This window comes from Quercus suber, unplaced genomic scaffold (genome assembly GCF_002906115.3).
Source record: "Quercus suber isolate HL8 unplaced genomic scaffold, Cork oak 2.0 scaffold_365, whole genome shotgun sequence".
In the NCBI taxonomy this organism is placed as follows: domain Eukaryota; kingdom Viridiplantae; phylum Streptophyta; class Magnoliopsida; order Fagales; family Fagaceae; genus Quercus; species Quercus suber.
In genome coordinates this window covers 27,418-55,396 of record NW_027069817.1, presented here as the reverse complement: position 1 = coordinate 55,396, position 27,979 = coordinate 27,418, and the positions used below count along the sequence as shown (strand labels likewise).

Genomic DNA, 27,979 nt, shown 5'->3' with positions numbered 1-27,979 from the left:
TTTTCAATTTCATGCTAGTACTTTGTATCCTCTAATAGATACCACAGTGATTCTGATGGACTCTTCACTGTCAAGCAGACTATGAGCGACAAGAAGAAGAAGAAGAAGAAAAAGCCTTACTCCCAAATTTTGGGGCCAGGTATGCCGATTATGAGTGAGAATAACCCAAATGTTAAGAAAGTCACTGCCAAAGCTAGGAGCACCAAGAATGCAGAAAAGCTATTAGGCCTTTTTGTCTTCCCATTATGATTGGTACTACGTACTAACTTATCTGAGGTGTTGTCAATGAACTTTGGAAATTCCAAAAGGGGGTCACCGAGATAGGACGACTTCTCAAACGTTGACAATTGCCCGGTTTTTGGAATTACACCAGACATCAGTGGATTGTATGAGATATTGAACTTGCTTAGCTCACTCAGGTTGTTAAAGCTTGCTGGGAACATGCCAGAAAAATTGTTGCAGGACAAGTCCAGATTCTGCAGGCACTTAATGTTACCAATCTCCCCAGGAATTTCACCAGAAAACTTGTTATTGGAAATGTTTAGGACTACAAGTGGCATTTCTTCAATTTGAGGAGGGAGCTTCCCATAGAATTCATTGAAGCCCAAATGCAACATACTGAACTTCTGCATCTTACCAATATCTGGAGGGACCTCACCTGAAAGCCGATTCCCACTTAGTTGAACATAACCGGGGATTTGAAAGGTCCTGAAAGACGAACCAGCTGCACATATTGGGAAAATGCCATTTCCATGAAGTATCCAATCCCACATGCTTCTACAACTCTTCCTTGTGAGGATGTCATACACAAAACTGAGAGGAGGGTAGTTTGCAGGAATCCACCTCTGCATCGCCAAACACTCCCCTGAGCCACCAACAATCCTGTCATTTTCCCGGCGATTAGACTCGAAAGTTGCAGAGGGATTTGTACCAATATTAGTCAATTGAGGTGGGATTTTCCCAGAAAGCTGGTTGTTGGCAAGGTTCAACCACAACAAGCTTGTACAATTTCCCAAATCCGGCGGAATCTCCCCTGATAGGGAATTATTTGCAAGCATCAACCATAAGAGTGACCTCAATTTTCCAAAGGTGGGAGGTATTGATCCATTTAGCCTGTTAAAAGAGAGGTCAAGTGCTTGCAGGCGGGACAGGTTTCCATATTCTGATGGTATAGTTCCAGAAAATTCATTGTAAGCAAGGATCAAGAACTTCAAACTTGGCATTTCAGAGATTTCAACTGGAAGTGGACCTGAAAATTTGTTGAAGCTCAGGTCTAATATAGAAATGTTAGGAAGCTTGAGAATTCCCGATGTATATATCCCACCGATATACAAATTGCTGTGCAATACAAGAAACTTAACCTGAGTGAATTTCCCAAAAATCTCTTGTATATTTCCTCCAAAATTGTTCCTACTCAAATCCAAGAAGGTTAAATTATTCAAGCTGAGAAGTGAATCAGGAATGTCATTGGAAAAGCTGTTGTTCCCCAAGTACAAAGTTTGAAGACTAGAAATTGATCCCATCTCGGTTGGTATTTTTCCTGTAAAATTATTACTCAACAGATTCAAAATAACCAAATTTCGACAATTTGATATATTCCCTGGAATCTGACCAGTAAAACCATTTTCACACAGTTCTAAAACTTGCAGGTTACAGTTGGTACCAAACATTGACGACAAAATAGGCCTGTTGAAATTGTTTTCTGAGGCAGAAAACTCAAGCAGCCTTTCAAAACCAATCCATAATTCCCCACTTAACTTGTTTGAGCTCAAATCCAAGAACTGCAAATTCTGGCATGTATCAAAACCGCCATTGATCATGCCCATGAAGTTATTCGCCGATATATTCAACACAACCAACTTGTCACAAATTGTTGGGAGGCTCCACTGGACCTCCCCACATATTCTATTGACAGAAATATCAAGGTTCTCAAGCTTATTCAATCCTGTCAAGTTCAGGTGGCCGTCAAGAATGTTATGTGAGAGATTGAGATGCACAAGGTTTTGGCACCGGTTTAAGTCCTCAGGAATCACTCCACTGAGAGTGTTCTTGGAGAGGTCGAGGAAAGAGAGCTCAGTTAGCAACGAGAAGTTTCCGAATAACTTGCCGGATATTTTGTTGTCTGAGAGATTGATGCTAGTGACTCTTGCTGTTCTGGTAGTATTACTGCAATTTATTCCAGGCCATTCACATGGGTTATTGCTCTGCTTGTTCCACTCTGAGTATTTTCCTCTGTTTATTTGATTGTTTCCTTCAAAGAATGCTTTCAGATTTAGCAGGACTTCTTTGTCTGTGTCCAGAGAATCTCCAGCAACAAGCGTACCTGCAAAATTTAATGAATTAGATTCCCATAACTTAAAACATATTTGAGAGACAGAATCGTCCTTTAAAAATTAAAACATGTTTTGGTTCTAAGAAACAGGAAACATCTGTAGTGAATGTGAATTTTATTATTAAATGTTAACAAAAACAAAAACAGAGAAAGACCCGTTAAACTTTTTTGTAAGTTTGAATATTTCATTAGACAGATAAAGTTCATACTAGTATTGAGATTCAGGATTTCATGAAAGATGAACTTGGTATGGTATTGCAAAGTGCTAAACTTTCATGTTAAAAAGGCAGAATTCAGAGTTATGAACCAAAAGAGTCTCTCTCTTTTTTTTTCTTTTTCTTTTTTAATAATTTTTTTATTAAAAAAACACAGTTTGAATTAGTACCTATGATCAAGATTAGGAAAACAATTAACGCAACCGGCCATGAATTAGTTTCCTCGTCTGACATGCTAGTTCAAATATGGCCTTCTTCTTCTTCTTCCTCTTGGTCTTTGTCTTGGCTCTCTTTATAGAATTTGTAGTTAAAGATTAGCTTCTTAGAATCCGATGAATAAAATTGAACTAAAATTGAAGTTATGGATTCTCAATATGAGAATGTTATTCCAGTGTTGTTGACACACACCGCCTGCAGATAGACCAAAACAAATTTGCAACTAATAATGCCTTCTAATTTTATACGCTTTTATATTAAATAAAACTAGTCACTAACTCATGCAATAGATGAGATATTAAAATAAAAATTACAAATATTTATTAGCTCATGGTAGGAATTTGGCTTTATTGTTTCAATTCTCTAACCACTAACTACATTGTTCTTTACTATCTTATAACCAAAATGGAAAAACATCAGATTAAAGAGAATTAGAATATCAACATCAAAGACCTACAAATGAATAGGCAAATAACTTTTGAATTTTAATGCCACCATTGAAAAAGAGAAGCTCTTAAGTACTGTTAAATTACCGATTTCAAGCTGTTAGGAAATGGTGAATTTAATCACTTAACCATAAATTTAACACTCCCCCTCACTTGTGAGCCTAAACTTCCCCTTAATAAGTAGTGGCCCTAACAAGTGGGAATTTAACATTTTAAAAGGGAGGTAGAGTAAAGCTAGAGATTGAACTCAGGATCTCTTGCTTTGATACCATGTTAAACTACCGATTCTTCCAAAAGCTTAAGCTGTTAAGAAATGGTGAATTTAATCACTTAATCATAAGTCTAACAAGTACAACATGAGAATGAACTTCTCAAGTACAAATATTATTTAATGTCAATCTAGACAATGGAGAAACTATGTAATGATAGTATACAGCAAAAGAAATGAAATTCTCAAGTACCAAATATATTCTCTAGTAGCATATTTAAATAGAAGATCAACAAAGGATTGATGTGAACATGGTATTGGAAGGGAAAAATAAAGTAATGTAAACAAATTTATAAAAAAAAAAAAAAAAAAGGCAAAAACTGAAAAGCAAAGAGAGAGATACATACCGGTAAACCCAGATTTAAGATTTTAGCAATTTGTTCATTTTCACAAAGATCCGTACAAATATTCTAAAAAGATCAAACTTACTAAAAACAAAAGATACTGACCAGATAGGAAGTAAAAGCTTGTTAGCACCACCCTCTGCTCTAAATCAACATAGGTAAATAAGCATCCATATATTGAAGAATTTTTGCATACGCAAAGCTTATCTGCAAAAAGTTCGGCAAGCTCAGATGACATTAATAGCAACCAATCAAATAATTCAGAAAATTTAGTCCCTACAAATTGCACTCCAAAGCCTCACATTTGGGAACATTAAAAAACATGATGCAACTGCCAGCCCATAAGACATTTTATCAAACATGTAGGATGCTGCAAACTCAACAAAAACACACTAAAATCAATGCCCATTGCCCATTACACATACACAATATCTTGATAAATGCTAAGAAAGATGAAAACTATCTTATATAATCTTGAGAAAAATTTGGCCCAACAATTGAAGTGGATCACATAAATCTGAACTACAGCCACGGAAAAAGAGAAAGATTTAGAATTCCATTCTGTATCAAAATTCTTTTACACCACAATAGTACTAAGAGCATCAGTATAAGAATATCAAAACAGCAACTACATTGCCAAAAAACCGAAAGCTTAGGGCATTGCATCACCCAGCAATACAACTCAAATCTTATACAATCAGACCATCAACCTTTTTTTCTCAACTAAGAAAGGTAATCAAATAGCACTAAGAAAAAAATTGCACAAGAAGAATAAGATAAAACCAATATGAATTCAATGCTAGGAGCTATCTGTATTCTAAATTATTGAAAAAATTAATTAAATAAAATATACATAATAAAGAACAAACATAGATCTAATTAATTAAGAAATCAAATAAATAAAATCCTAGCAGTGTTTTCTACAGCAATGCCTAAATATTCAAACAAAATCCTGCAATTATATAGCAGCCAAAAGTACCCATTAGCCTAAAATGACACCTGTGTCCTTGTTCTTAGAATAAGAAAAAAGAGTAAATTACATATTTAGTCTCTATCCTTTATAACGTATTTCAATTTGATCAATAACCTTTCAATTGTATTAATTTGATTCCTAATATTTCAGTATCTTGTCAATTTAGCCAATGTCGTTATCCCTTTGAAGGAAATTGATGATGTGACAAATGACTAAAATAAAAAATTAGTTTTTTTTATTGCCAAAAACTAATTTTTATTTCAGCCGTTTGACATGTCAGCAATTTTTATTTAAGAGATAACGGCAAAAACTAAATTGACATAATACTGAAAGGTTAATGGTCAAATTAATATAATTGAAAGGTTATAAACCAAATTGAAATATAGTGCAAATAATAAGAGCCAAATACATAATTTACCCAAAAAAAAATACACCCCCAATAAGCACCACCTAAGCAAGCAACAAAAACTTTAAAACCTAAGAAGCACCGGCATAGGTATGGGTATAGGCAGAAATATGACATGCACAACAACATGACAATAGGTATGGGGATAAGAAAATTTCACCCCTAAAGTTTATTATGCATTTGCAATAGTATTTGTTCTTTGTTTAGCTGACTAAAATTAATAAAAGGATTGAATATAAAATAGTACCTCACGCAACTTTAGCAGCAGATCCTGTAATTTGTATTCACGCTAGCCTATTTATAATATGGTTTCCTCTGAGTCAGAATCTAATTGTTGTAATCCCCAGAAATCAGAAAGCTATAAAATTTGGGAAAAATTCTATATAACTATGAATAAATTTCAGTAAGTACAATGGAAGCATAATCACACAAGAATACAAAGATTTATGTGAAAATTATTTCTTCTTGAAGGGAAAAACCATAGGACAAACTTCGAATAATTTCAGATTACAACCCTTAGAGATACAACTTAAGCAAAAAAAAAAAATTCTTTTTCTTTTCACTCACTGCTTTCTTTTTCATTGTGTATCTCTCACAATTTTCCCTTGCTCTTTATATTTTTCTCTTCTCTTTTGCTTGCTCTCTTCAATACTGCACTTAGTCCTCACTTTCTTTGGGACTTCTCACTCTTTTTTCTTATGCACCAAATGGCCAAATGGCCTCTCCTTTTATTTCTTCACATTTTTCTTCTTTTCTTCCTTCCACACCCTTTGCATCAAGTCAAGTCATAAAAGCAGAGAATTCATGGTGGTCTTTCCTTTTATTTCTTTACCTTTTTCTTCTTTTCTTCCTTCCACACTATATACATATATCTATGTATAAAAGCACAGAATTCATGGTGGTCTTTCCTTTTATTTCTTTACCTTTTTCTTCTTTTCTTCCTTCTACACTATATACATATATCTCTACATAAAAGCAGAGAATTCATGGTGGTCTTTCCTTTTATTTCTTTACATTTTTCTTCTTTTCTTCCTTCCACACTCTTCACATCAAGTTGCAAGCCACTTAACCTTGAATTTTGTACATCCCTTTATAAATGGTGGTGAACTTTTGTACATAATTATCAATCAATCAATCAATCTATATATATATATATATAAATAGAGAATTCATGCAGAAAAGTATAAGGTTCTGTCATGTGGCACACTCTATGAAGAGAATTGAAATACTCTTAAGCCACATTAGAGATAAGAATAAATTTAAAAATAGAGACTCTTTATTTCTTTTGGTTCAATGTTTCAAGACAACTTTTTATTATATTTTTTATTCAATGTTTTTACACTAGTATTTGTTTCATTTGGTTCAATATTTCAAGACTTTTCCTCTCTCTTACACACAAAAATCTCTTTACATTTACATTCACCCTTTTCACTTCTAATCCTTTATATATACATGTCTAGAGCCCTTTATGTCATCCCATCTCAAATACACTCAGACCAAAAACAATGTCATTTACCACCAATTTTTCAACGATACCTACATAACTCCAATATTGCAGTACCATTTGATCCTAACCCGTATGAGTAGGCTATAACCAAGGAAGAAGACTTGCATTTTTTATTCAATGACGGTAGCTTATAATTTTGATATTACAGTCAGATGTTGTGGATTTTGTGAAGGTCATGATTTGCTTTGAGTCTTGAGTGTTTGGAATTTTGGTTTGAAAAAGTCATAAATATTTTTGTTTTAGAACTAAAGAATTGATTATTTATGAAGTTGGCTTTTTCTTTTTCTTTTTTTTTGAAATTTTGAGCTAAAACTCATAATTTGTAGGTTTTTTTTTTTTTTTAATGCTATTTTATGCAGTATGGACCATATTGTGATAAAAATAAAAATCAATGATGATTTCAAAGTATTTTCTACTTTTTTTTTAAAAGATATAGAAGCCCAACTAAAAACAATTTAATTTTGATAAATGGATATGATTTTAGCCTATTTCTCTTTGTTTATTCATGTTCTCTTTTTGTTGATACTTACAAATGATTTCCTTAATTGCATTAAGATAATTTTGCGATTGAGGTCTATATTTGATTGTGAGAATAATGTTGTAAGGACACAATTTGAGTCCCTATCCCAAATGATAAATAAGCTTAGGCCCAAAAAGCCTAATACAATGAATTTGTAGAGAGTGGGTTGGGAAACTGAGCTTGAATGAATCAGTCAACAAATAAAGTGGATTTAAATGACAAGAAGATGTAGATAGACTAGTTTTACCTATAAAAAATTGTCCTCAGCATAGTCCGAGGAGATCAGTTCTTATATATTAATTCTCAAGCTTAATTATAAGTTCAGTTCTTGATTGCTACTATGTTTTTTCTTCTAATTCTCCATCCCTTCCTCTTAGGGCCTCCCTTCTAATTTATACTATGTCTCCCCTTTCGTCTCTACCCTCCATGTGGACAACAGATTGCTTGTATTAATCTTTGTCCCATTAACACCCTTTTGAAGCCTTTGGGGGTAGCTGTAAGATTGGAAAACACTGTTCAGATATCACTTCCTCATTAATGCAGCTAGAGAATTAGCTACAGAGCATTCAATGTGGTAGTAGCAGCTTTCTCCTATATATTTCTTAGCTCCCACCTGTCCTGTACATTCATAGTGCATATTCTTATCAATAAAACCTTGTATGTCATTTTGGATGATAGGACACACATTTTGATCTTTGCTTCGTTTAGCCGAGGGGATATTCCTCCTCGGACCATCTTCCCCAGCCTTTACAGTCATAACTTGCTCATGAAACTTACAATCTTAAGTTTTCCTTACTACTGATCTACTCTCGGACCACTGAGCTTCCTCGGACAAGGCCCAAGGCCCAAAAATATATTTGGGCCCCTTGTCCCTACAAATGTGATTGAGGAAGTGTTTGAGAGGTTACTTAAATTTATATAATTTTAGGATATAAAGGTATTTTATGCTTTAAATTCTTATTTATAAATTTCAAAATCATTAAATCAGTTTAAAAAAAAAATCTACTTTTAACAGTAAATATTATAATATATTATAGTCTTAAAGTGTTATACAAATTTTTTTAAAATAAAATATGAATTAAGAAAATCATGTTGTAAAGTATTCAATAATATTTTGGGCAAACATAAATATTATACAACAAAATAAGTATTATATGTAGGTCTTAATATATATAAAAATTATTTTAGATGAAATTGTAAAATAGTCCATGCATTGCGCAGGACATCATCTAGTTATAGAGAAAAAAGATGAATCCAATTTTTCTCTTTTGGTCAAGCTACTCCAGCAAAGCCAATTCACTTTGCTGACTTCTCAGCACTTGTCCAACAAGCTACTCCAATCTGGTGAACCAAATTGAGAGAGAGAGGAAAAGATGGGACAAACATGATTAGAGCACCTTCGCCGCTGAGAGAAGGAAATTGAGGATGAAGTTCCTGCGTGGCTGCGTTGCATGCAAGAAAGACATCCACGTATAGCGCACGGTTGAACGTTGAAGTTGAACTGATCTTTGAAGTTTGAACATTCAAATCATCATGCAAAAATTTATATTTATTTTAGATTAATAAAAATAAAAATAAAAATAAAAATCCGACTTTTTCTACTTTTTACTTAGCTATTTATTTATTAATTTATAAATACTCACAATAAATTAATTAGGATAAATGGTAAATTACACTCCTAAAATTTAAAAATGTCTAGATTTTACACCTTAAGTTTCAAAATTTGGATTTTACTACCTAAAATTTAAAGGTGTTAGAATTTTACACTCTAACGTTTCAAAATTTGAATTTTACACTTTAAATTTTAGGGGTGTTTAGATTTTACTACATAAAATTCGGAAGTATTTGGATTTTACACTTTAAAATTTCAAAATTTAAGGTGTAAAATCCAAACATCCAAAAATTTTATGGGGTAAAATCTAAAGTATAAAACGTCAAAGCATAAAAACCAAGCTTCCCAAACTTTAGAGGGTGAATTTCAAATTCTAATACTTCAGGTTGTAAAATTCAAACACCCAAAATGTTAGGGGTGTGATTTGCAATTTACCAAATTATTTATTCTAAACTCTATTTCAACAAAATATCAATTTTCTTGATTTTTTATATTGTTTTTCTGCTTTCACATACAACAACCACCATATATTTTATTTCTTCATGTAAAAAAAAAGAATAAAAACTAAATGCAAAATGAATAATGTCAATATAAATTTACATAGTTACGATAGTAACTTTGCAAATTCACATATTCTTTTTTGACTGAAATTTACATATTTTTAACTTGACTAATGTATGCAATTTTTAGAGGTTGAGTATCTAAAATTGAGTTATTTTTTATTTTGCATTGTCTGATACAAATGCTCTAACAATTAAAAAAGTAGTGGCTAACCCTATGAAGAAAGCATAGTTAGCCAATGTTAAATATTTTGACTTTGCTTAATACTAAAAGTAGTTAAAAAGTTAATATTTTAAAGACAAAAAAATACATACCTTGAGAAATAACCATATTGTGTCTTTTTTATGGATAAGGTTTCTCTCTAAACTCAAACTCATCCTATATCTTTTTATTTTATGTAAAATTTGAAAATCTAACCGTTAAATTACATATCCTTTAAGTTCTTAACATGTATGTAAAATTTCATTCAAATAAGATGTTATTTACTATTTGATCAATAAACTTATTTTTTATGCATAATTTTAAACCAAAAAATAAATAATAATAAACTTGAAATTTAAACATTTAATTGATTACATAGATATTGATGCTTGATCTTATTAAAATTTTGCAAACATAAATGATATAATAAAAACATGTAATCCAACAATTAGATTTTCAAAATTATATCCAATAATAATATATAAGATGAGTTTAAGTTTGGAGAGAAAATTTTTTCCTTTCTTTTATGAGATGAAACAAAGGAATCATCCACATCTACATATGCATATTTTCCACCAAGCTTGAGCATAACTTGTATAGGTGTCTCCAAAATATTTATTTATTTGAAGAAACAGCAACATGACAACCTATAAGCAATTCAACAACTAAATTCAAATTTCATATATAATATTCAAATTTCAGCAACATGACAACCTACATTTGTAGATATACCTTCCACCATAAGAAAATATTTACAAATTTCATATATAATATGATGATTTTAGACATAACTCAGGACAATAATTATAAAACAACGTGAATTAAAATTATGATGCCAGAAAATATGGGGAAACATTGGACAATGAAACCTTGATGGATTTGGATAAAATGTTGCCTTCTAGTTAAATTAAATTAATCCTTAATGTTCCCACATTCCACGAACAACAAAATCATATAATTCTAATGAAAATTACCAACAGCTAATTTTAATTTTTATAAGTAAAATTTCATTAAGAAAGCTGAAGGGCGCCAGCCAAGTACTTAATAACAAATCATAATAACTGTAAGGATTACTAATGAAAGAACAAAAACTTAACTTTCTTTTATAGATTGATTCAAAAGTTCCTCAAACTCTTTTTTCACCATTTCTTATTCTTATATTGCCATCCTAGTTTTACTTTTACTTTAAATCTCCATAATCTTTTGTCTTATTTTTTATTCCAAACAAACTTCTATTAAAAAGAACAACAAAATATAACAACTCCATGACAAAAGAAAAACTTTTAAGTTCCACTCAAGCTTTGAGAAAAAAAGAAAAAAAAGAAAAAAAAAAATGAAGAAGAAACAAATTGATCAGGTGCATATCTGTTATTTGGAGAGGTGCAATCTTTTCTGCTCACAACTTAGCTACGTGGTTGACATGGCAAATGGATCCAGTCAAATTGAATGGGTTTAAGTTAGGTACAAGTCAAGCTGAGTACAAGTACAAGTCAAGAGTGAGGTCGCTAGAGGGGGCAATAAATTCAAGTTCTTGTTAAAAACACACTCCTCTCATGAGAGAGTATTAATTTAGGGAAAAATCGGGTCCCACATGTATGCGCCCATCTCACAGGATACCTTTTCTTAATTTACATGAGATAGATGAGGAAGATACTGAGAAGAGACCATTAGTTTACATGAAATAGATGAGGAAAATAATGAGAATTTAAAATCTTGTGATGACAATGGTCATATGCATAACGAGGATGACAATTATAGACTTTAGGATTGCATTGCATTGCTTTTGTTAGGCATAAAAAAATTATTACTTAATATTCTAGTGATTTTTTTCTCTTTTATCTAAAAGCCTTTTAGATATTCTATGATTCAACCATATATATTTCATGTCTTTATTTTGATCATGACTATCAAATATAATATTTGTGTATATTTTGTAAGGTACAAGAATTATACAAAATTTTATATTTTGTTTTTATATGATTACTTGATTAGTATTAATAATTAATTTTAAACTAATTACATTATTTCCAAAAGTATGCGGTTTACTTCAATCAAACATGTATTTAAGTCTGGAAGAGACATCTGCGCTTATGCCACTTTTAATCCAATGTTGGATGAGCCCAACAGGCTCCAACTCCATTAGTCCAAGTTTAAGCCGAATGGGCTCCTAAATAAGGCCTCTATATTAATTTGGAGGTTAACATTAGCAGTAGTGTACCCCAGTACCAGAATTGCTTGAAGAGCTAATGGCAGATCTGAAGTGAAACCCAAGCATACTCGTTAACAAATTACACTTCAAAAACAAGCAAGACCACTTTTTTAAGTCCCAATTTCAAATCAAACTCCTTGAAGAGATAAATAAATTAATAAATAAATATTTATTTATTTATTGAAGGGTTCTTTTTGTTTTTGGCATAAAAAACTAACAATTGATTTGCTATTCTCTTAATAGCTATAATATTGCACAAATGCCGATATAAGGGGAAAGCAAATTCTGAATCTTAATCTTCTAAATCTATATAAAAGTCATTGAAAGAACACAAATGAAACATAACCCATCAATTATTTCATCCAGATAGTGTGTAAAACCACGTTACACAGTTAAAAGACAGCTCTCTTTTTTTTTTCTTTTTCTTTTTTTTTTTCTTTTTCTGGAAACAGATACCCAATAAATTCGGAAAAGGAGAAAAAAGAAACTGGAAGACACATTAGGCAAAACTTGTAGAGTTTCACTAGAATGCACAAATCAAACACGTAGATAAGAGTTGAAAAATGAAGCCCATTTGCTTGGAAAACAATTTCCTGGGAAAAAACTGGAAAGGAGAAAGGAAATGTCATCTGGGGTTGGGAGTTACTAACTCTGTTGGGGATGATAGAGAAATTAGACTCACCAAGATACAATTTTGGGCCACTTAGATTTTTCTCTTACTTTGCTTTCATGTTTTGGATAACATTGTTGCACAGAGTTGGAAGCTAAAAAAAAAGGGTGAAATTTGTCACTGAGGAGAGAGAGAGAGTGTATGGACAGTATGGTATGAGAGAGCAGGGAAAGTACATGCAATGCAATGGCCAAATATTGGTTGGGAAAAGCTAGCAGGATACTAATTTTGGGAAATTCTAAGGAGAGATTGGTCATTAGGAAACGAGTAAACAGGGGTATTATGGTCACTTAAGTGTACAAATAATGAAACTTTGGGTCCAGGTCCTTTTTCAGGTGAAAATAATGTGATTCTTTAATACCCAAGTACACTCCTTTATTTGCTCCAAAAAAAGGAAAAAAAAAAGTACACTCCTTTACTCCTGACAAGGGATTGAGGAATTTTAGAATTAAAAATAAAATCTGCTGCAACAAAAATGTGTATAATTTTTGTTACAACTTTTTATTTGTTTAATTGTAATTAGTGGGGAAAAAAAAAATGGTGGATGAATATAAAAGCAATACACAGTCTAGCACAACAAGAGTATTGAACAAAATTGTGAGTTAGTTTGTGATTTTAGGAGATCTCTTTTAGAATTTGATATGTTTTTCTGGTTGTGAAGTGCAATTTAATTTTATTGATTGGGTCAAGCTTTTTGAATGTTTTGACCCAGTCTCAACTCAAGGCCGGATTGGACTATTTATTGCAGCTATATATATATATATATATATATATTTTTTATTATTTCATAATAGAAACAGTACAAATTACAATCAGAAGCTCAGGCAGGCGTGTTTCACAAACAAATTTACAAGCTAATCCTACCAGCTATTTCTACAATCAGAGGCCCAGGTGGAGCCGCCCTAAAAAAGCTAGCCGGAGGGAAGTGTCAAGCCGTCCTTTTATTGGTATAAATAGAATGGGAGAGCTTGACACAAAAAGCAGGGAAGGGGGAGGGCCATCATGTTTCCAGGCCACCAACGACTCCCTTCTCGGCGCGGCGGAGCTGGAACAAAGAGAGGAGCAGATGCATGGGCTCCGGGATACCTTCCCCCATGATGTTCCCTTGATTCTCTCCGATCCTCACGAGTGTTGGCCGTTGGAGACGGCAACACTCGAGCACCGCCCATGAGATGAATTCGCACGTCTTCTTCGTCGGGGGTGCGCTCCGAGGAGAGACGTTAGGTACTATAACAACATCCATCCGGGCCACCTTGTATGGCGCCATCGGGGTTACGCCTAGATTCTGCCGCACCGGAAGCCCAGTGGGGGCTGCGGCCATAACAGCTTTTGGCACGGATGTCCTCACACCCGCCCAAAGCTGCCTCATACTTGCCAATTCCAGTCACAATTCCGGCGGGGTTGTTAAAAAGGCTTGGGAAGCTGAAAGGATGTGTCTTTTCTGTTTGTGTTGGGAAGTTCATGGGTTGTGGAGAAACCATCACCTCACCTTATATAGGGGATGGGGGTTGGTGAGAATTAATTCATGCAGAGTTCGAAAAGAGAATTATCAGCTGAGCTAATAATGAAGCTACCAATTTTCAAGGAGGCCGTAGACCGTTGGACTCGTGTTAATTCACGAGGACATTAATGAAGGCGCGTTTCGCGCACCGAAGTGTCAAGCGCGGAACACGAACAGACAACGGGCGCTTCATAAATGAAAAAGATGGGGCCTCGAGCTGGAAGCGAGATCAATGCCACGTGTAAAGATAATAATCCGACCCAATGAGGAATCATCTCCAGTAAGGCAATCCGAGAACAAACCCCTATTTACAGGAAAATAGAAGTGGTAGACAGAGCCAAGGTATTGCATGGTCCTTGGACCTAAGTCTATGGTAAAACTATTCACACCATTATACTTGGGTACTAGACAGAACCAAGGTATTGCATGGTTCTCGGACTCAAACCTATGGGGAAACTAGATACTTACAGGAAAATAGAAGTGGTAGACAGAACCAAGGTATTGCATGGTCCTCGGACCCAAGCCTATGGTAAAACTATTCACACCATTATACCTGGGTACTAGACAGAACCAAGGTATTGCATGGTCCTCGGACTCAAACCTATGGGGAAACTAGATACTTACAGGAAAATAGAAGTGGTAGACAAAACCAAGGTATTGCATGGTCCTCGGACCCAAGCCTATGGTAAAACTATTCACACCATTATACCTAGGTCCTAGACAGAACCAAGGTATTGCATGGTCCTCGGACTCAAACCTATGGGGAAACTAGATACTTACAGGAAAATAGAAGTGGTAGACAGAACCAAGGTATTGCATGGTCCTCGGACCCAAGCCTATGGTAAAACTATTCACACCATTATACCTAGGTCCTAGACAGAACCAAGGTATTGCATGGTCCTCGGACTCAAACCTATGGGGAAACTAGATACTTACAGGAAAATAGAAGTGGTAGCAGAACCAAGGTATTGCATGGTCCTCGGACCCAAGCCTATGGTAAAACTATTCACACCATTATACCTGGGTACTAGACAGAACCAAGGTATTGCATGGTCCTCGGACTCAAACCTATGAGGAAACTAGATACTTATAGGAAAATAGAAGTGGTAGACAGAACCAAGGTATTGCATGGTCCTCAGACCCAAGCCTGTGGTAAAACTATTCATACCATTATACCTGGATACTAGACAGAACCAAGGTATTGCATGGTCCTCGGACTCAAACCTATGGAGAAACTAGATACTTACAGGAAAATAGAAGTGGTAGACAGAACCAAGGTATTGTATGGTCCTCGGACCCAAGCCTATGGTAAAACTATTCACACCATTATATTTGGGTACTAGACAGAACCAAGGTATTGCTTGGTCCTCGGACTCAAACCTATGGGGAAACTAGATACTTACAGGAAAATAGAAGTGGTAGACAGAGCCAAGGTATTGCATGGTCCTCGGACCCAAGCCTATGGTAAAACTATTCACACCATTATACCTGGGTACTAGATAGAACCAATGTATTGCATGGTCCTCGGACTCAAACCTATGGGGAAACTAGATACTTACAGGAAAATAGAAGTGGTAGACAGAACCAAGGTATTGCATGGTCCTCGGACCCAAGCCTATGGTAAAACTATTCACACCATTATACCTGGGTACTAGACAGAACCAAGGTATTGCATGGTCCTCGAACTCAAACCTATGGGGAAACTAGATACTTACAGGAAAATAAAAGTGGTAGACAGAACCAAGGTATTGCAGGGTCCTCGGACCCAAGCCTATGGTAAAACTATTCACACCATTATACCTGAGTGCTAGACAGAACCAAGGTATTGCCTGGTCCTCGGACTCAAACCTATGGGGAAACTAGATACTTACAGGAAAATAGAAATGGTAGACAGAACCAAGGTATTGCATGGTCCTCGGACCCAAGCCTATGGTAAAACTATTCACACCATTATACCTGGGTACTAGACAGAACCAAGGTATTGCATGGTCCTCGGACTCAAACCTATGGGGAAACTAGATACTTACAGGAAAATAGAAGTGGTAGACAAAACCAAGGTATTGCATGGTCCTCGGACCCAAGCCTATGGTAAAACTATTCACACCATTATACCTAGGTCCTAGACAGAACCAAGGTATTGCATGGTCCTCGGACTCAAACCTATGGGGAAACTAGATACTTACAGGAAAATAGAAGTGGTAGCAGAACCAAGGTATTGCATGGTCCTCGGACCCAAGCCTATGGTAAAACTATTCACACCATTATACCTGGGTACTAGACAGAACCAAGGTATTGCATGGTCCTCGGACTCAAACCTATGAGGAAACTAGATACTTATAGGAAAATAGAAGTGGTAGACAGAACCAAGGTATTGCATGGTCCTCAGACCCAAGCCTGTGGTAAAACTATTCATACCATTATACCTGGATACTAGACAGAACCAAGGTATTGCATGGTCCTCGGACTCAAACCTATGGAGAAACTAGATACTTACAGGAAAATAGAAGTGGTAGACAGAACCAAGGTATTGTATGGTCCTCGGACCCAAGCCTATGGTAAAACTATTCACACCATTATATTTGGGTACTAGACAGAACCAAGGTATTGCTTGGTCCTCGGACTCAAACCTATGGGGAAACTAGATACTTACAGGAAAATAGAAGTGGTAGACAGAGCCAAGGTATTGCATGGTCCTCGGACCCAAGCCTATGGTAAAACTATTCACACCATTATACCTGGGTACTAGACAGAACCAATGTATTGCATGGTCCTCGGACTCAAACCTATGGGGAAACTAGATACTTACAGGAAAATAGAAGTGGTAGACAGAACCAAGGTATTGCATGGTCCTCGGACCCAAGCCTATGGTAAAACTATTCACACCATTATACCTGGGTACTAGACAGAACCAAGGTATTGCATGGTCCTCGAACTCAAACCTATGGGGAAACTAGATACTTACAGGAAAATAAAAGTGGTAGACAGAACCAAGGTATTGCAGGGTCCTCGGACCCAAGCCTATGGTAAAACTATTCACACCATTATACCTGAGTGCTAGACAGAACCAAGGTATTGCCTGGTCCTCGACTCAAACCTATGGGGAAACTAGATACTTACAGGAAAATAGAAATGGTAGACAGAACCAAGGTATTGCATGGTCCTCGGACCCAAGCCTATGGTAAAACTATTCACACCATTATACCTGGGTACTAGGCAAAACCAAGGTATTGCATGGTTTTCGGATCCAAGCCTATGGAAAGCTATATACTTATAGAAAAATAGAAATACCAGACAAAACCAAGGTATTGCATGGTCCTCGGACTCAAACCTATGGGGAAACTAGATGCTTATAGAAAAATAGAAGTACTAGGCAAAACCAAGATATTGCATGGTCCTCGGACCCAAGCCTATGGAAAGCTATGAAGTACTAGGCAAAACCAAGGTATTGCATGGTCCTCGGATCCAAGCCTATGGAAAGCTATATACTTATAGAAAAATAGAAATACCAGACAGAATCAAGGTATTGCATGGTCCTCGGACTCGAACCCATGGAGAAAATAACTATCTGGAGAAAAACCAAAGCGTTACCTAGAGTCAAGCTATAATACGGTCTTTAGATTTATATTTAATGGATAACAGATGGTCTCATGAGACTAACTCCAGAATAGAATACAAATATCGAGTAGAATATTTTAGTAAAGCAAATAAAAGAAAATATCATTAGTTGGAAGCAAAGTATTAAGCATTCAGTTCAAACGGAAAGTATACAACTTCCTTACAACGCCAATGAGGCAAGAAACAAAATGAGATAAAAGAGAAGATAAAAGAGAAAATAAACAAAATTATCCTACGTCGTATACTAGTCTCCCCAACTCAGTAGGCAAATTAATTCAATAAGCAAATCAAAAGACTTTAGCCAGGGCCTAAGGGCTTGATCTCGAAAGGTCCGCTGGAGGCCTCGCCACGTCTTATGGTATTTCCTGACCTTCGGTTATAACTCCCCCCAACGTTCTCTGGGGCTCAACCTCCTTGGGTGGTTGGTCAGTTAAAGATATATCCTCGGCGGTCTTATCGTGACTCTCAACCGCTGGTAATGAGGACCCCTCCTCGGGAGCAGCAGCCTCACGAATGGCAATAGGGTAATATACCCTGTCCTCCCTCCTAAGGTTAGATGAGGCATCAACCCCTACTTGGTTGAGGGCTTCATGCCAGGTCTGAGAATAGTAATGCCTGCACACTGCAGGAACTTGAGCCCGAAGGGTGGCTTCAGTCTTAGCCACCCCATCTGCGAAAGCCTCCTTCTCTGCCTGTTCTACAGAGCGCTCAGCGTCTATTTTTGCAAATACCGCCTCGTCTTTGGCTCTCACAGCCTCGTCCCTGGCATACTCGGCAACGCCTTTCTCATAGATTGCCACGGTCAACTTTTCCGTCATATAGGCAATGTCCCCTTTGGCAGTCTGTAGTTGACCCTTAACGTCTTGCAAGCGATTAGTTTGATCCTCAGCTTGCTTCCTGGCCACGGCTAGGTCGAAGACAGCAGTATCCCTGGCCTTCGTCATCTCCTCCAAATCCTCAGTCGCCTTTTTTAGGTCGGCCTCAGATCTCTTGAGGGTATTAGCAGCTTCCAAGAACTTGTCACGCTCTTGCGCTAAGGCATTGCTCTGGCCATCGACCTCCTCGCCTAACCTGAAAAGGGCCTGGATAGCCTGCCAATAAAAACAAGTAACTCCGTAAAGAGAAAGAAAGGTACTAAGCGACAAAATTTGAATAAAGTAAATAGGTGCCAAAGGACCCACCATGCCTAGATACTTCTTAAGGTCAAGGACAACCTCTAACCCACTCATATTTCTTAGCTCGATCATGTCAGTGGGAAGAAGAAGAGATTTCTCCAGGGCCTCAGCTACGAGAGCCCCCTCGGCTCCTTGAGATTCCCGCATTGACGCGTTATCCAGCAGGGGCTGATCATGGAGCATGGCAGCGGGCAGCCAGGCTTGAGCCTCGGACTGCTGGATGGCCTTCTTACCTTTCCGTTGACCACCGAGCTTCAGCTGTTTCGGAGGCCTGCGAAATCTACCTTCCTCGGGCGGGGATTGGGATTTGCTCCCATCCATTGGCTCCTTACCCTTGGAAGGTCTCTTCCTTTTTGGGTCATGAGACTCGGTTTGAGGGTCTGATACTGTGGGGACAGAGGATGACCTGGTCTGCACAGTTAAAATCTAGGGCGGAGGTGCTGGGGGCTGGGGCTGCGACTCTTCCAGTGCACCCTTCTTGGAACCGCCTTCGAGCAGGTCAAGAAGATTGGTTTGGGGCTGTCTTTTTAAACCCATCTCAGCCTGAGTGCCAANGGTCAGCGCCTAAACCTTGAACCCATACTCTAAAATTTATTGTTTGGCTTGATTGGCTGAAAACCATTTGTACTCGGGTCAAACGCAAATTGAGTCCCTACAAGTTAAATAAGTTTCTAATTTATACTTAATTTGACATGTACCTATTTTAAACAGTCTACCACATAACTAATTGTGAGCAGTAAAGTTTTGCACCTCTCCAAATAACAGATAGGACCAACAATTGAAGTTATACAATCATTAATATAGCTGCATTTTCTCAACAAAAAAAAAAAAATATTACCAAGATTTCTCTTTTCGCTGTCGAATCTTCTATATATATATATATATTTTTTTTTTTTTTACTTCGCCAACCTACTGTAAAACGACCACTTAGAACAATCGCCTGGTGCGCCGGCCAGCACCCTAATCCTTCCCACAGACGGCGCCAATTGTAGGGACTCAATTTGCGTTTGACCCTGAGTACAAATGGGTTTTCAGCCCAATCAAGCCCAAACAATAAATTTTAGAGTATGGGTTCAAGGTTTAGGCGCTGGCCGCCGTTCACCAAGCATGAACTCTGTTTTATAAAAGAAAATACTTAGAGTTTATTTACAACTAGGGGGATGCTCCTCGGCCCGTGGCCAAGGAGCCCCTTTTCTTCTCCTTTTTTCCCCTCCCCCCCTCTTTTACTTTACTTGCTTTTCTTATATAGTCTTCATCTTCCTATCTCCTTCTTCCATCTGTTGATCATCCATTCGCCTCTCTTCTGGCCGTCCGTCCCATCAGAGGCCTTATCAGTACTCAAGTGGTTCACTCTGATCAACGTTGCCCTGCTAAGGGGTTATATCCCCATTAATGTGGCTAGAGAGGTTAGGTGAATGCATTAAATGTGAGGGTAACAGCTTACTTTGGGCCTGGTCTTTCCCAAAAATCATCCTTGTCATGTCGAGGATGAGGAGGTCCTCAGCGCGGATTGGGAAAAGAGGCTTTCCCTAATTTAGTCTGGAATGGTCAGTATTCCTCGGCGTGGGCCTTGGGCCTGCTACATGATGGGCCGAGGCTATCAAGCCCACGGGCCCCACATAACTAAAAGAGCAAAATTTAGGTACAGTACTTATGTGCTATTTTTTAGATTTTTCTCTTATGATTTTGCCATGTGGCTTTTTTCTTATGAATGGAAGTGTATTTTTTAAGTTAAGTAGTCACATGACAGAATCTTAAAATAAAGAATGTAAGAGATAGCACTTAAAGTACTGTATATAAGTTTTGTCATAACTAAAATAAGTTGTTATTCCTCTACCTTTTACTTGATTTTTTTGATAGGTTGGTTCAATTTGGCATGAATTGATTTTTTTTTCAAGTTCCTTTCACATTCTTTCTAACTTCTTCTTCTTCTTCTTCTTCTTATTATTATTATTATTATTATTTCTTCCAATAAAGATAAAAGAACAAAGAAATACTTAAAAATGGAAGTTATACATAAATCCTTGAGTTTATATTTCAATAATTAATTCTATTAGTCTACTAGGCCAATAGTTTCACAAAAGAAGAAAACAAATCAAGTATACATTTTATATAAGAAAATGAAATAAAATTGAATTATCTATAAAAGTAACTAAGTAAGCATTTGGTTTAGTGTTTTACTAAAAACTTATTTGTTTATTTGCCTAAAGTTGGCAAAAGTATAGTGGTACCTTAAAAAAAAAGTTGAGGCTTCGAAAAGTTATACATAAGAAAATAACCTTAAAAGAACTAAAAGAAAAAAATTAATTCAAACTCACAAATATATAAAGTTTTAAGAATAAAACATAACATGTTACATAAAGGAAAAGAAAATATATAATTAGGAAGAATATATATAATGAACTTATAAAAAAAAACTACTCAATGTTTGTAATAGATTTGACACTAAAAATATTTATATTTGAAAATTGCGTGTCAAGTTGACAAATAGAGTCATTAGTATTTTCATTTACAATATAGAAAAACCGATATACTTTTAATCTACAAATGTGCATTGAAAATGAATCAATAAAAAAGAAAAGAAAAACTTTTAAATTTGTAATAGAAGCTTGATAAACATGTCATGTCTGCTTAGAGTTCAACCAGACCGGATAAAGTCAAAAGCAGGTAAAACAGATTGCCATATTACTCATACTAGTTTTTTTTTTTTTTTTTGGATCAAATTTTACAAGGTCTCCTAATTAGACACCTTGGCCTAACAAATTTGGTTCTTCTCCCCCACAGATTGCCATATTACTCATTCTATTTTTTTTGTGTTTTTTTGGCAAGTTAACGGGTCCAATTTTACAAAGTCTACTAATTAGACATCTCGGTCCAACAAAATTTTCTTCTCCCCCACCCACCCCCCCCAAAAACCCTTCCCGATAGCTATAATAATAGAAAAGGAAGATTCAGACTTTAGTTCTCCTAATATAGGAAAGCACAGTACACTGAGTGACAAAACTCTTGAAAACAAAATTAGTTCTTTCAGCTTCTCTTATTTTCTTAGAAAGGTTGTTTTGGGAAGGGCAAAGAAATTCAAGACCTAGTTTTTTTGTTGACAATAAAATCAAATTTATTCAGGAAAAGAAGCAGGGCAAACTTTTTGCTAAGCATAAATACTTCAACTATGAGATTTTGTTTAAAAAAAAAAAAAAAATCGTATTGGCCTCCCTTTCCACTCTGTGTAGGTTTCTTGAACATTATGTTTTGATTGTGATTTGCACTATTAGTTATTTTCAAATGGACAAATGACAATTCGCGGTGGTGCCATTTCTTGGGCTGCCGAAAATTGATTGGCACCTATTGTTCATGCTGGAAAAGCATCCATTCTATGATGTTGAAAACTGGCCCTTTTGTGGCGAATCAACACAAGTTCTCCCAATAAAACAAAAGGAACAAAGTTACTGTAATATGAAGTATACCCTTATGCATAATTCCTAATTCAATCAAATGTCGAAAACTTGTGGCTTCTTTTAAAGAACGCATTGCCTCCAATAACTCCTTGGAGTTTCTGTGCAGTCCACCAAACGATCATGAACCATTAATAATTATTACATTTTTTAATGAGTGATAATAATATATAAATGCTTGAATGGTTAGCCACTCCACTAGAAAAATCATGCCCCAGCTGCATTCTTAGATGGATTAGACGCCTTTGTGTTTATCTGTTGCAGAAAAATATAATTGAAAATGCATTCTCGAGCACTATGGTCACTCGAAAAGTTGCTTGGGAGTAGAACATAATCTTATGCTCAAATGAAGATTATTATAACTAGCATTTGCCCTTAAACTGCTTTGAGGAGTCACATTACAAAATTGAGAAACCTTTCTTTGACATAATGAATGATGAATGATTTGTGTACAAGAAGAATTACATCAGTAAAAACTATGTGTATTATATGTGTGAAAACTATCCAACATCCTAAAACTATGGACATCTTTCTCAAAACTTCAAAAAATTATAAAGGAGGAGAGTGGTCATAATTGAACTCCCCTCTGATGCAGGAAATCTTTATTAGCATAGCTAGCACTTCCTTCATGTTTGGTCTAGCTTGTGGTGACTCGGCTGTGCACTTCACCCCAACCCAAAGAAGCTCACTCATTTCCTCTGCCCCCTCAGCCAGCCCAAACCCCAAAAGCACAACCGGTATGACTGATCTGCTCAATCCTTGCCTCCCATTTACCATCACCGGTTTCGCCCATTCCCCCAGACACTCTTCCCCTCCATCCGAAGCTCTCCTCCCAGTTGCTAGGTCCATTGCCAATACCCCAAAACTATACAAATCCCCTTTTGCAGTAGCATGCCATGTTTGCCCATATTCAGGAACAACATAACCAATTGTCCCAGCCACCACTCTACTCACATGACTATCCCCCACATCAACAACTCTAGCAAAACCAAAGTCTGTAACCCGCACTTTCCCATCCTTATCAAGTAAGACATTGCTAGCCTTCACATCACGGTGCACAATGCAAGGGTAGCATTCATGGTGTAGAAACATTAATGCAATTGCCACATCAATTCTTCTCCCCCATGTAAGCTTTATTTGGTCTGATTCAAGGTCCTCCAAGCTTCCACCTTCCATGTACTTGTAAAAAAGAATTTTCTCTGAGCCATCCAAGCACCAATCTTGAAGTGTGACAAGGTTTCGATGTGGCAAACCAAAGCCATTGCCACCCAGAACTTACATTTCAGCTTGGAATTCCCTTTCACCCTCTATTCCTTATCGATGAAGCTTCTTTACTGCCACTTCTCTCCCATCAGGCAATACTCCTTGGTACACTGCCAAAATCCCCCCTTTCCAATAATCCTCTCCTCTGAAAACTTACCAGTCGCTTTTAAAATGTCTGCATGTGTGGAAGCTGTTTTGTCCAAAAGAAGACGACCCAGAAATCGCTTGATCACGGTCAACTTGTGAGCCTACTTGGGTATTGATCATAACCTGTAAAAACATTGCACCTTGGCGCTTTGATCCCTTGTTTCACTCTGGCCTAAAAGGGGATTTTAGTAAATAACCGAATATGACACTTGGTGAAATTCCTGGAAGATTGGTAACATTAAGTGCCTGCAGAATTTGGACTTGTCCTGCAACAATTTTTCTGGCATGTCCCAGCAAGCTTTAACAACCTGAGTGAGCTAAACAAGTTCAATATCTCATACAATCCACTGATATATGGTGTAATTCCAATAACCGGGCAACTTTTAACGTTTGAGAAGTCCTATCTGGGTGACCCCCATTTGGAATTTCCAAATTTCATTGACAACACCACAGATAAGTCTCCACATAGTAACAATCATGATGGGAAGACAAAAAGGCCTAATAGCTCTTCTGTATTCTTGGTGCTCCTAGTTTTGACTGGGACTTTCTTAACATTTGGGTTATTCTCACTCATAATCTGCATAGCTGGGCCCAAAATTTGGGAGTAAGGGTTTTCTTTTTTCTTGTTGTCACTCATAGTCTGCTTGACAGTGAAGAGTCCATCAGAATCACTGTGGTATCTATTAGAGGATACAAAGTACCAGCATGATCTTGCATCAAGTTCTAGCTGTTCATGACCATGGTTGTCAGATACCAACTTGAACCTTGACCCAAGTGTCATATTCGGTTATTTACTAAAATCCCCTTTTAGGCCAGAGTGAAACAAGGGATCAAAGCGCCAAGGTGCAATGTTTTTACAGGTTATGATCAATACCCAAGTAGGCTCACAAGTTGACCGTGATCAAGCGATTTCTGGGTCGTCTTCTTTTGGACAAAACAGCTTCCACACATGCAGACATTTTAAAAGCGACTGGTAAGTTTTCAGAGGAGAGGATTATTGGAAAGGGGGGATTTTGGCAGTGTACCAAGGAGTATTGCCTGATGGGAGAGAAGTGGCAGTAAAGAAGCTTCATCGATAAGGAATAGAGGGTGAAAGGGAATTCCAAGCTGAAATGTAAGTTCTGGGTGGCAATGGCTTTGGTTTGCCACATCGAAACCTTGTCACACTTCAAGATTGGTGCTTGGATGGCTCAGAGAAAATTCTTTTTTACAAGTACATGGAAGGTGGAAGCTTGGAGGACCTTGAATCAGACCAAATAATGCTTACATGGGGGAGAAGAATTGATGTGGCAATTGCATTAATGTTTCTACACCATGAATGCTACCCTTGCATTGTGCACCGTGATGTGAAGGCTAGCAATGTCTTACTTGATAAGGATGGGAAAGTGCGGGTTACAGACTTTGGTTTTGCTAGAGTTGTTGATGTGGGGGATAGTCATGTGAGTAGAGTGGTGGCTGGGACAATTGGTTATGTTGTTCCTGAATATGGGCAAACATGGCATGCTACTGCAAAAGGGGATTTGTATAGTTTTGGGGTATTGGCAATGGACCTAGCAACTGGGAGGAGAGCTTCGGATGGAGGGGAAGAGTGTCTGGGGGAATGGGCGAAACCGGTGATGGTAAATGGGAGGCAAGGATTGAGCAGATCAGTCATACCGGTTGTGCTTTTGGGGTTTGGGCTGGCTGAGGGGGCAGAGGAAATGAGTGAGCTTCTTTGGGTTGGGGTGAAGTGCACAGCCGAGTCACCACAAGCTAGACCAAACATGAAGGAAGTGCTAGCTATGCTAATAAAGATTTCCTGCATCAGAGGGGAGTTCAATTATGACCACTCTCCTCCTTTATAATTTTTTGAAGTTTTGAGAAAGATGTCCATAGTTTTAGGATGTTGGATAGTTTTCACACATATAATACACATAGTTTTTACTGATGTAATTCTTCTTGTACACAAATCATTCATCATTCATTATGTCAAAGAAAGGTTTCTCAATTTTGTAATGTGACTCCTCAAAGCAGTTTAAGGGCNTTAAAATTGTTTCCATTACTTTATTTTTCCCTTCCATTACTATGTTCACATCAATCCTTTCTTGATCTTCTATTTAAATATGCTACTAGAGAATATATTTGGTACTTGAGAATTTCATTTCTCTTGTTGTATACTATCATTACATAGTTTCTCCATTGTCTAGATTGACATAAAATATTATTTGTACTCGAGAATTTCATTCTTATGTTGTACTTGAGAGCTTCATTTTTTCAATGGTGGCATTAAAATTCAAAAGTTATTTGCCTATTCATTTGTAGGTCTTTGATGTTGATATTCTAATTCTGTTTAATCTTTGATGTTAATATTCTAATTTGCTTTAATCTGATGTTTTTCCATTTTGGTTATAAGATGGTAAAAAACAATGTAGTTAGTGGTTAGAGAATTGAAACAATAAAGCCAAATTCCATCCGTGGGCTAATAAATATTTGTAATTTTATTTAATTATCTCATCCATTGCAGGAGTTAGAGACTAGTTTTATTTAATATAAAAGTGAAAAAATTAGAAAGCATTATTAGTTGCAAGTTTGTTTTGGTCTATCTGCAGGCGGTGTGTGTCAACAACACTGGAATAACATTCTCATATTGAGAATCCGTAACTTCAATTTTGGTTCAATTTTTATTCATGGGATTCTAAGAAGCTAATCTTTAACTACAAAATTCTACAAAGAGAACCAAGACAAAGACCAAGAGGAAGAAGAAGAAGAAGACCATATTTGAACTAGCATGTCAGATGAGGAAACTAATTCATGGCCAGTTGCGTTAATGTTTTCTTAATCTTGATCACAGGTACTAATTCAAACTGTGTTTTTTTAATAAAAAAAAATTATTAAAAAAAAAAAGAGAGAGATTCTTTTGGCTCTTTACTCTAAATCATTAAATTTTGCAGCTACGTTTGTTGCTGGAGATTCTCTGGACACAGACAAAGAAGTCCTGCTAAATCTGAAAGCATTCTTCGAAGGAAATCAGAAAAAAATAAACAGCAGAGAAAATACTCAAGAGAGTGGAACAAGCAGAGCAATAACCCGTGTGAATGGCCTGGAATAAATTGCAGTACTACTACCAGAATAGCAAGAGTCACTAGCATCAACCTCTCAGACAACGAAATCTCCGGCAAGTTATTTGGAAACTTCTCATTGCTAACCGAGCTCTCTTTCCTCGACCTCTCCAGGAACACTCTCAGTGGAGTGATTCCTGAGGACTTAAACCGGTGCCAAAACCTTGTGCATCTCAATCTCTCACATAACATGCTTGACGGCCACCTGAACTTGACAGGATTGAATAAGCTTGAGAAGCTTGATATTTCTGTCAATAAAAAAAAAAAAAAAAAAAAAAAAAAAAAGGCAAAAACTGAAAAGCAAAGAGAGATACATATCGGTAACCCAGATTTAAGATTTTAGCAATTTGTTCATTTTCACAAAGATCCGTACAAATATTCTAAAAAGATCAAACTTGATAAAAACAAAAGATACTGACCAGATAGGAAGTAAAAGCTTGTTAGCACCACCCTCCTCTCTAAATCAACATAGGTAAATAAGCATCCATATATTGAAGAATTTTTGCATACGCAAAGCTTATCTGCAAAAAGTTCGGCAAGCTTAGATGACATTAATTGCAACTAATCAAATAATTCAGAAAATTTAGTCCCTACAAATTGCACTCCAAAGCCTCACATTTGGGAACATAAAAAAACATGATGCAATTGCAAGCCCATAAGACATTTTATCAAACACATAGGATGCTGCAAATTCAACAAAACGCACTAAAATCAATGCCCATTACACAGACACAATATCTTGATAAATGCTAAGAAAAGATGAAAACTATCTTATATAATCTTGAGAAAAATTTAGCCCAACAATTGAAGTGTCTCACATAAATCTGAACTGCAGCCACTGAAAAAGAGAAAGAATTAGAATTTCATTCGTTAACAAAACCACAATAGTACTAAGAGCATCAGTATAAGAATACCAAAACAGCAACTACTTTGCCAAAAAACCGATAGCTTAGGGCATTGCATCACCCAGCAATACAACTCAAATCTTATACAATCAGACCATCAACCTTTTTTCTCAACTAAGAATGGTAATCAAATAGCACTAAGAAAAAAATTGCACAAGAAGGATAAGATAAACCAATATGAGTTCAACGCTTGGAGCTGTACTCTAAATTATTGAAAAAATTAATTAAATAAAATATCCATAATAAAGAACAAACATAGAGCGGATCTAATTAATCAAGAAATCAAATATATAAAATCCTAGCAGTGTTTTCTACAGCAATATCTAAATATTCAAACAAAACC

General features: G+C 36.3%; 3 protein-coding genes across 3 annotated transcripts; 1 reads left to right on the top strand and 2 right to left on the bottom strand.

Annotated features, from left to right (window-relative positions):
* Positions 1 to 101: 101 nt before the first annotated feature.
* On the bottom strand, positions 102 to 27,958 carry LOC112033456 (probable LRR receptor-like serine/threonine-protein kinase At1g74360). Its single transcript, XM_065760406.1, has 3 exons — positions 27,151 to 27,958; positions 2,718 to 2,958; positions 102 to 2,323 (listed from the first exon to the last, which is right to left on the bottom strand). Exons 2-3 carry the CDS (start codon positions 2,779 to 2,781, stop codon positions 117 to 119), a joined length of 2,271 nt encoding a protein of 756 aa, XP_065616478.1. The 5' UTR covers positions 2,782 to 2,958; positions 27,151 to 27,958; the 3' UTR covers positions 102 to 116.
* Positions 22,560 to 23,840, bottom strand: LOC112033464 (probable LRR receptor-like serine/threonine-protein kinase At1g74360). The gene has a single exon (XM_024066233.2). It carries the CDS (start codon positions 23,397 to 23,399, stop codon positions 22,773 to 22,775), a length of 627 nt encoding a protein of 208 aa, XP_023922001.1. The 5' UTR covers positions 23,400 to 23,840; the 3' UTR covers positions 22,560 to 22,772.
* LOC112033455 (probable LRR receptor-like serine/threonine-protein kinase At1g74360) lies at positions 24,251 to 25,628 on the top strand. Its single transcript, XM_065760407.1, has one exon. The coding sequence runs from the start codon at positions 24,851 to 24,853 to the stop codon at positions 25,475 to 25,477; it is 627 nt and encodes a 208-aa protein (XP_065616479.1). The 5' UTR covers positions 24,251 to 24,850; the 3' UTR covers positions 25,478 to 25,628.
* Positions 27,959 to 27,979: the final 21 nt, after the last annotated feature.

Excerpts from the sequence above, each read along its gene's own strand:
- LOC112033456 (XM_065760406.1), bottom strand. The coding sequence starts at position 2,781 with ATGTCAGACGAGGAAACTAATTCATGGCCGGTTGCGTTAATTGTTTTC. Across the intron at positions 2,324-2,717 it reads TTTCCTAATCTTGATCATAG|GTACGCTTGTTGCTGGAGAT; the intron begins GTACTAATTCAA and ends TAAATTTTGCAG.
- LOC112033464 (XM_024066233.2), bottom strand. The coding sequence starts at position 23,399 with ATGGAAGGTGGAAGCTTGGAGGACCTTGAATCAGACCAAATAAAGCTT.
- LOC112033455 (XM_065760407.1), top strand. The coding sequence starts at position 24,851 with ATGGAAGGTGGAAGCTTGGAGGACCTTGAATCAGACCAAATAATGCTT.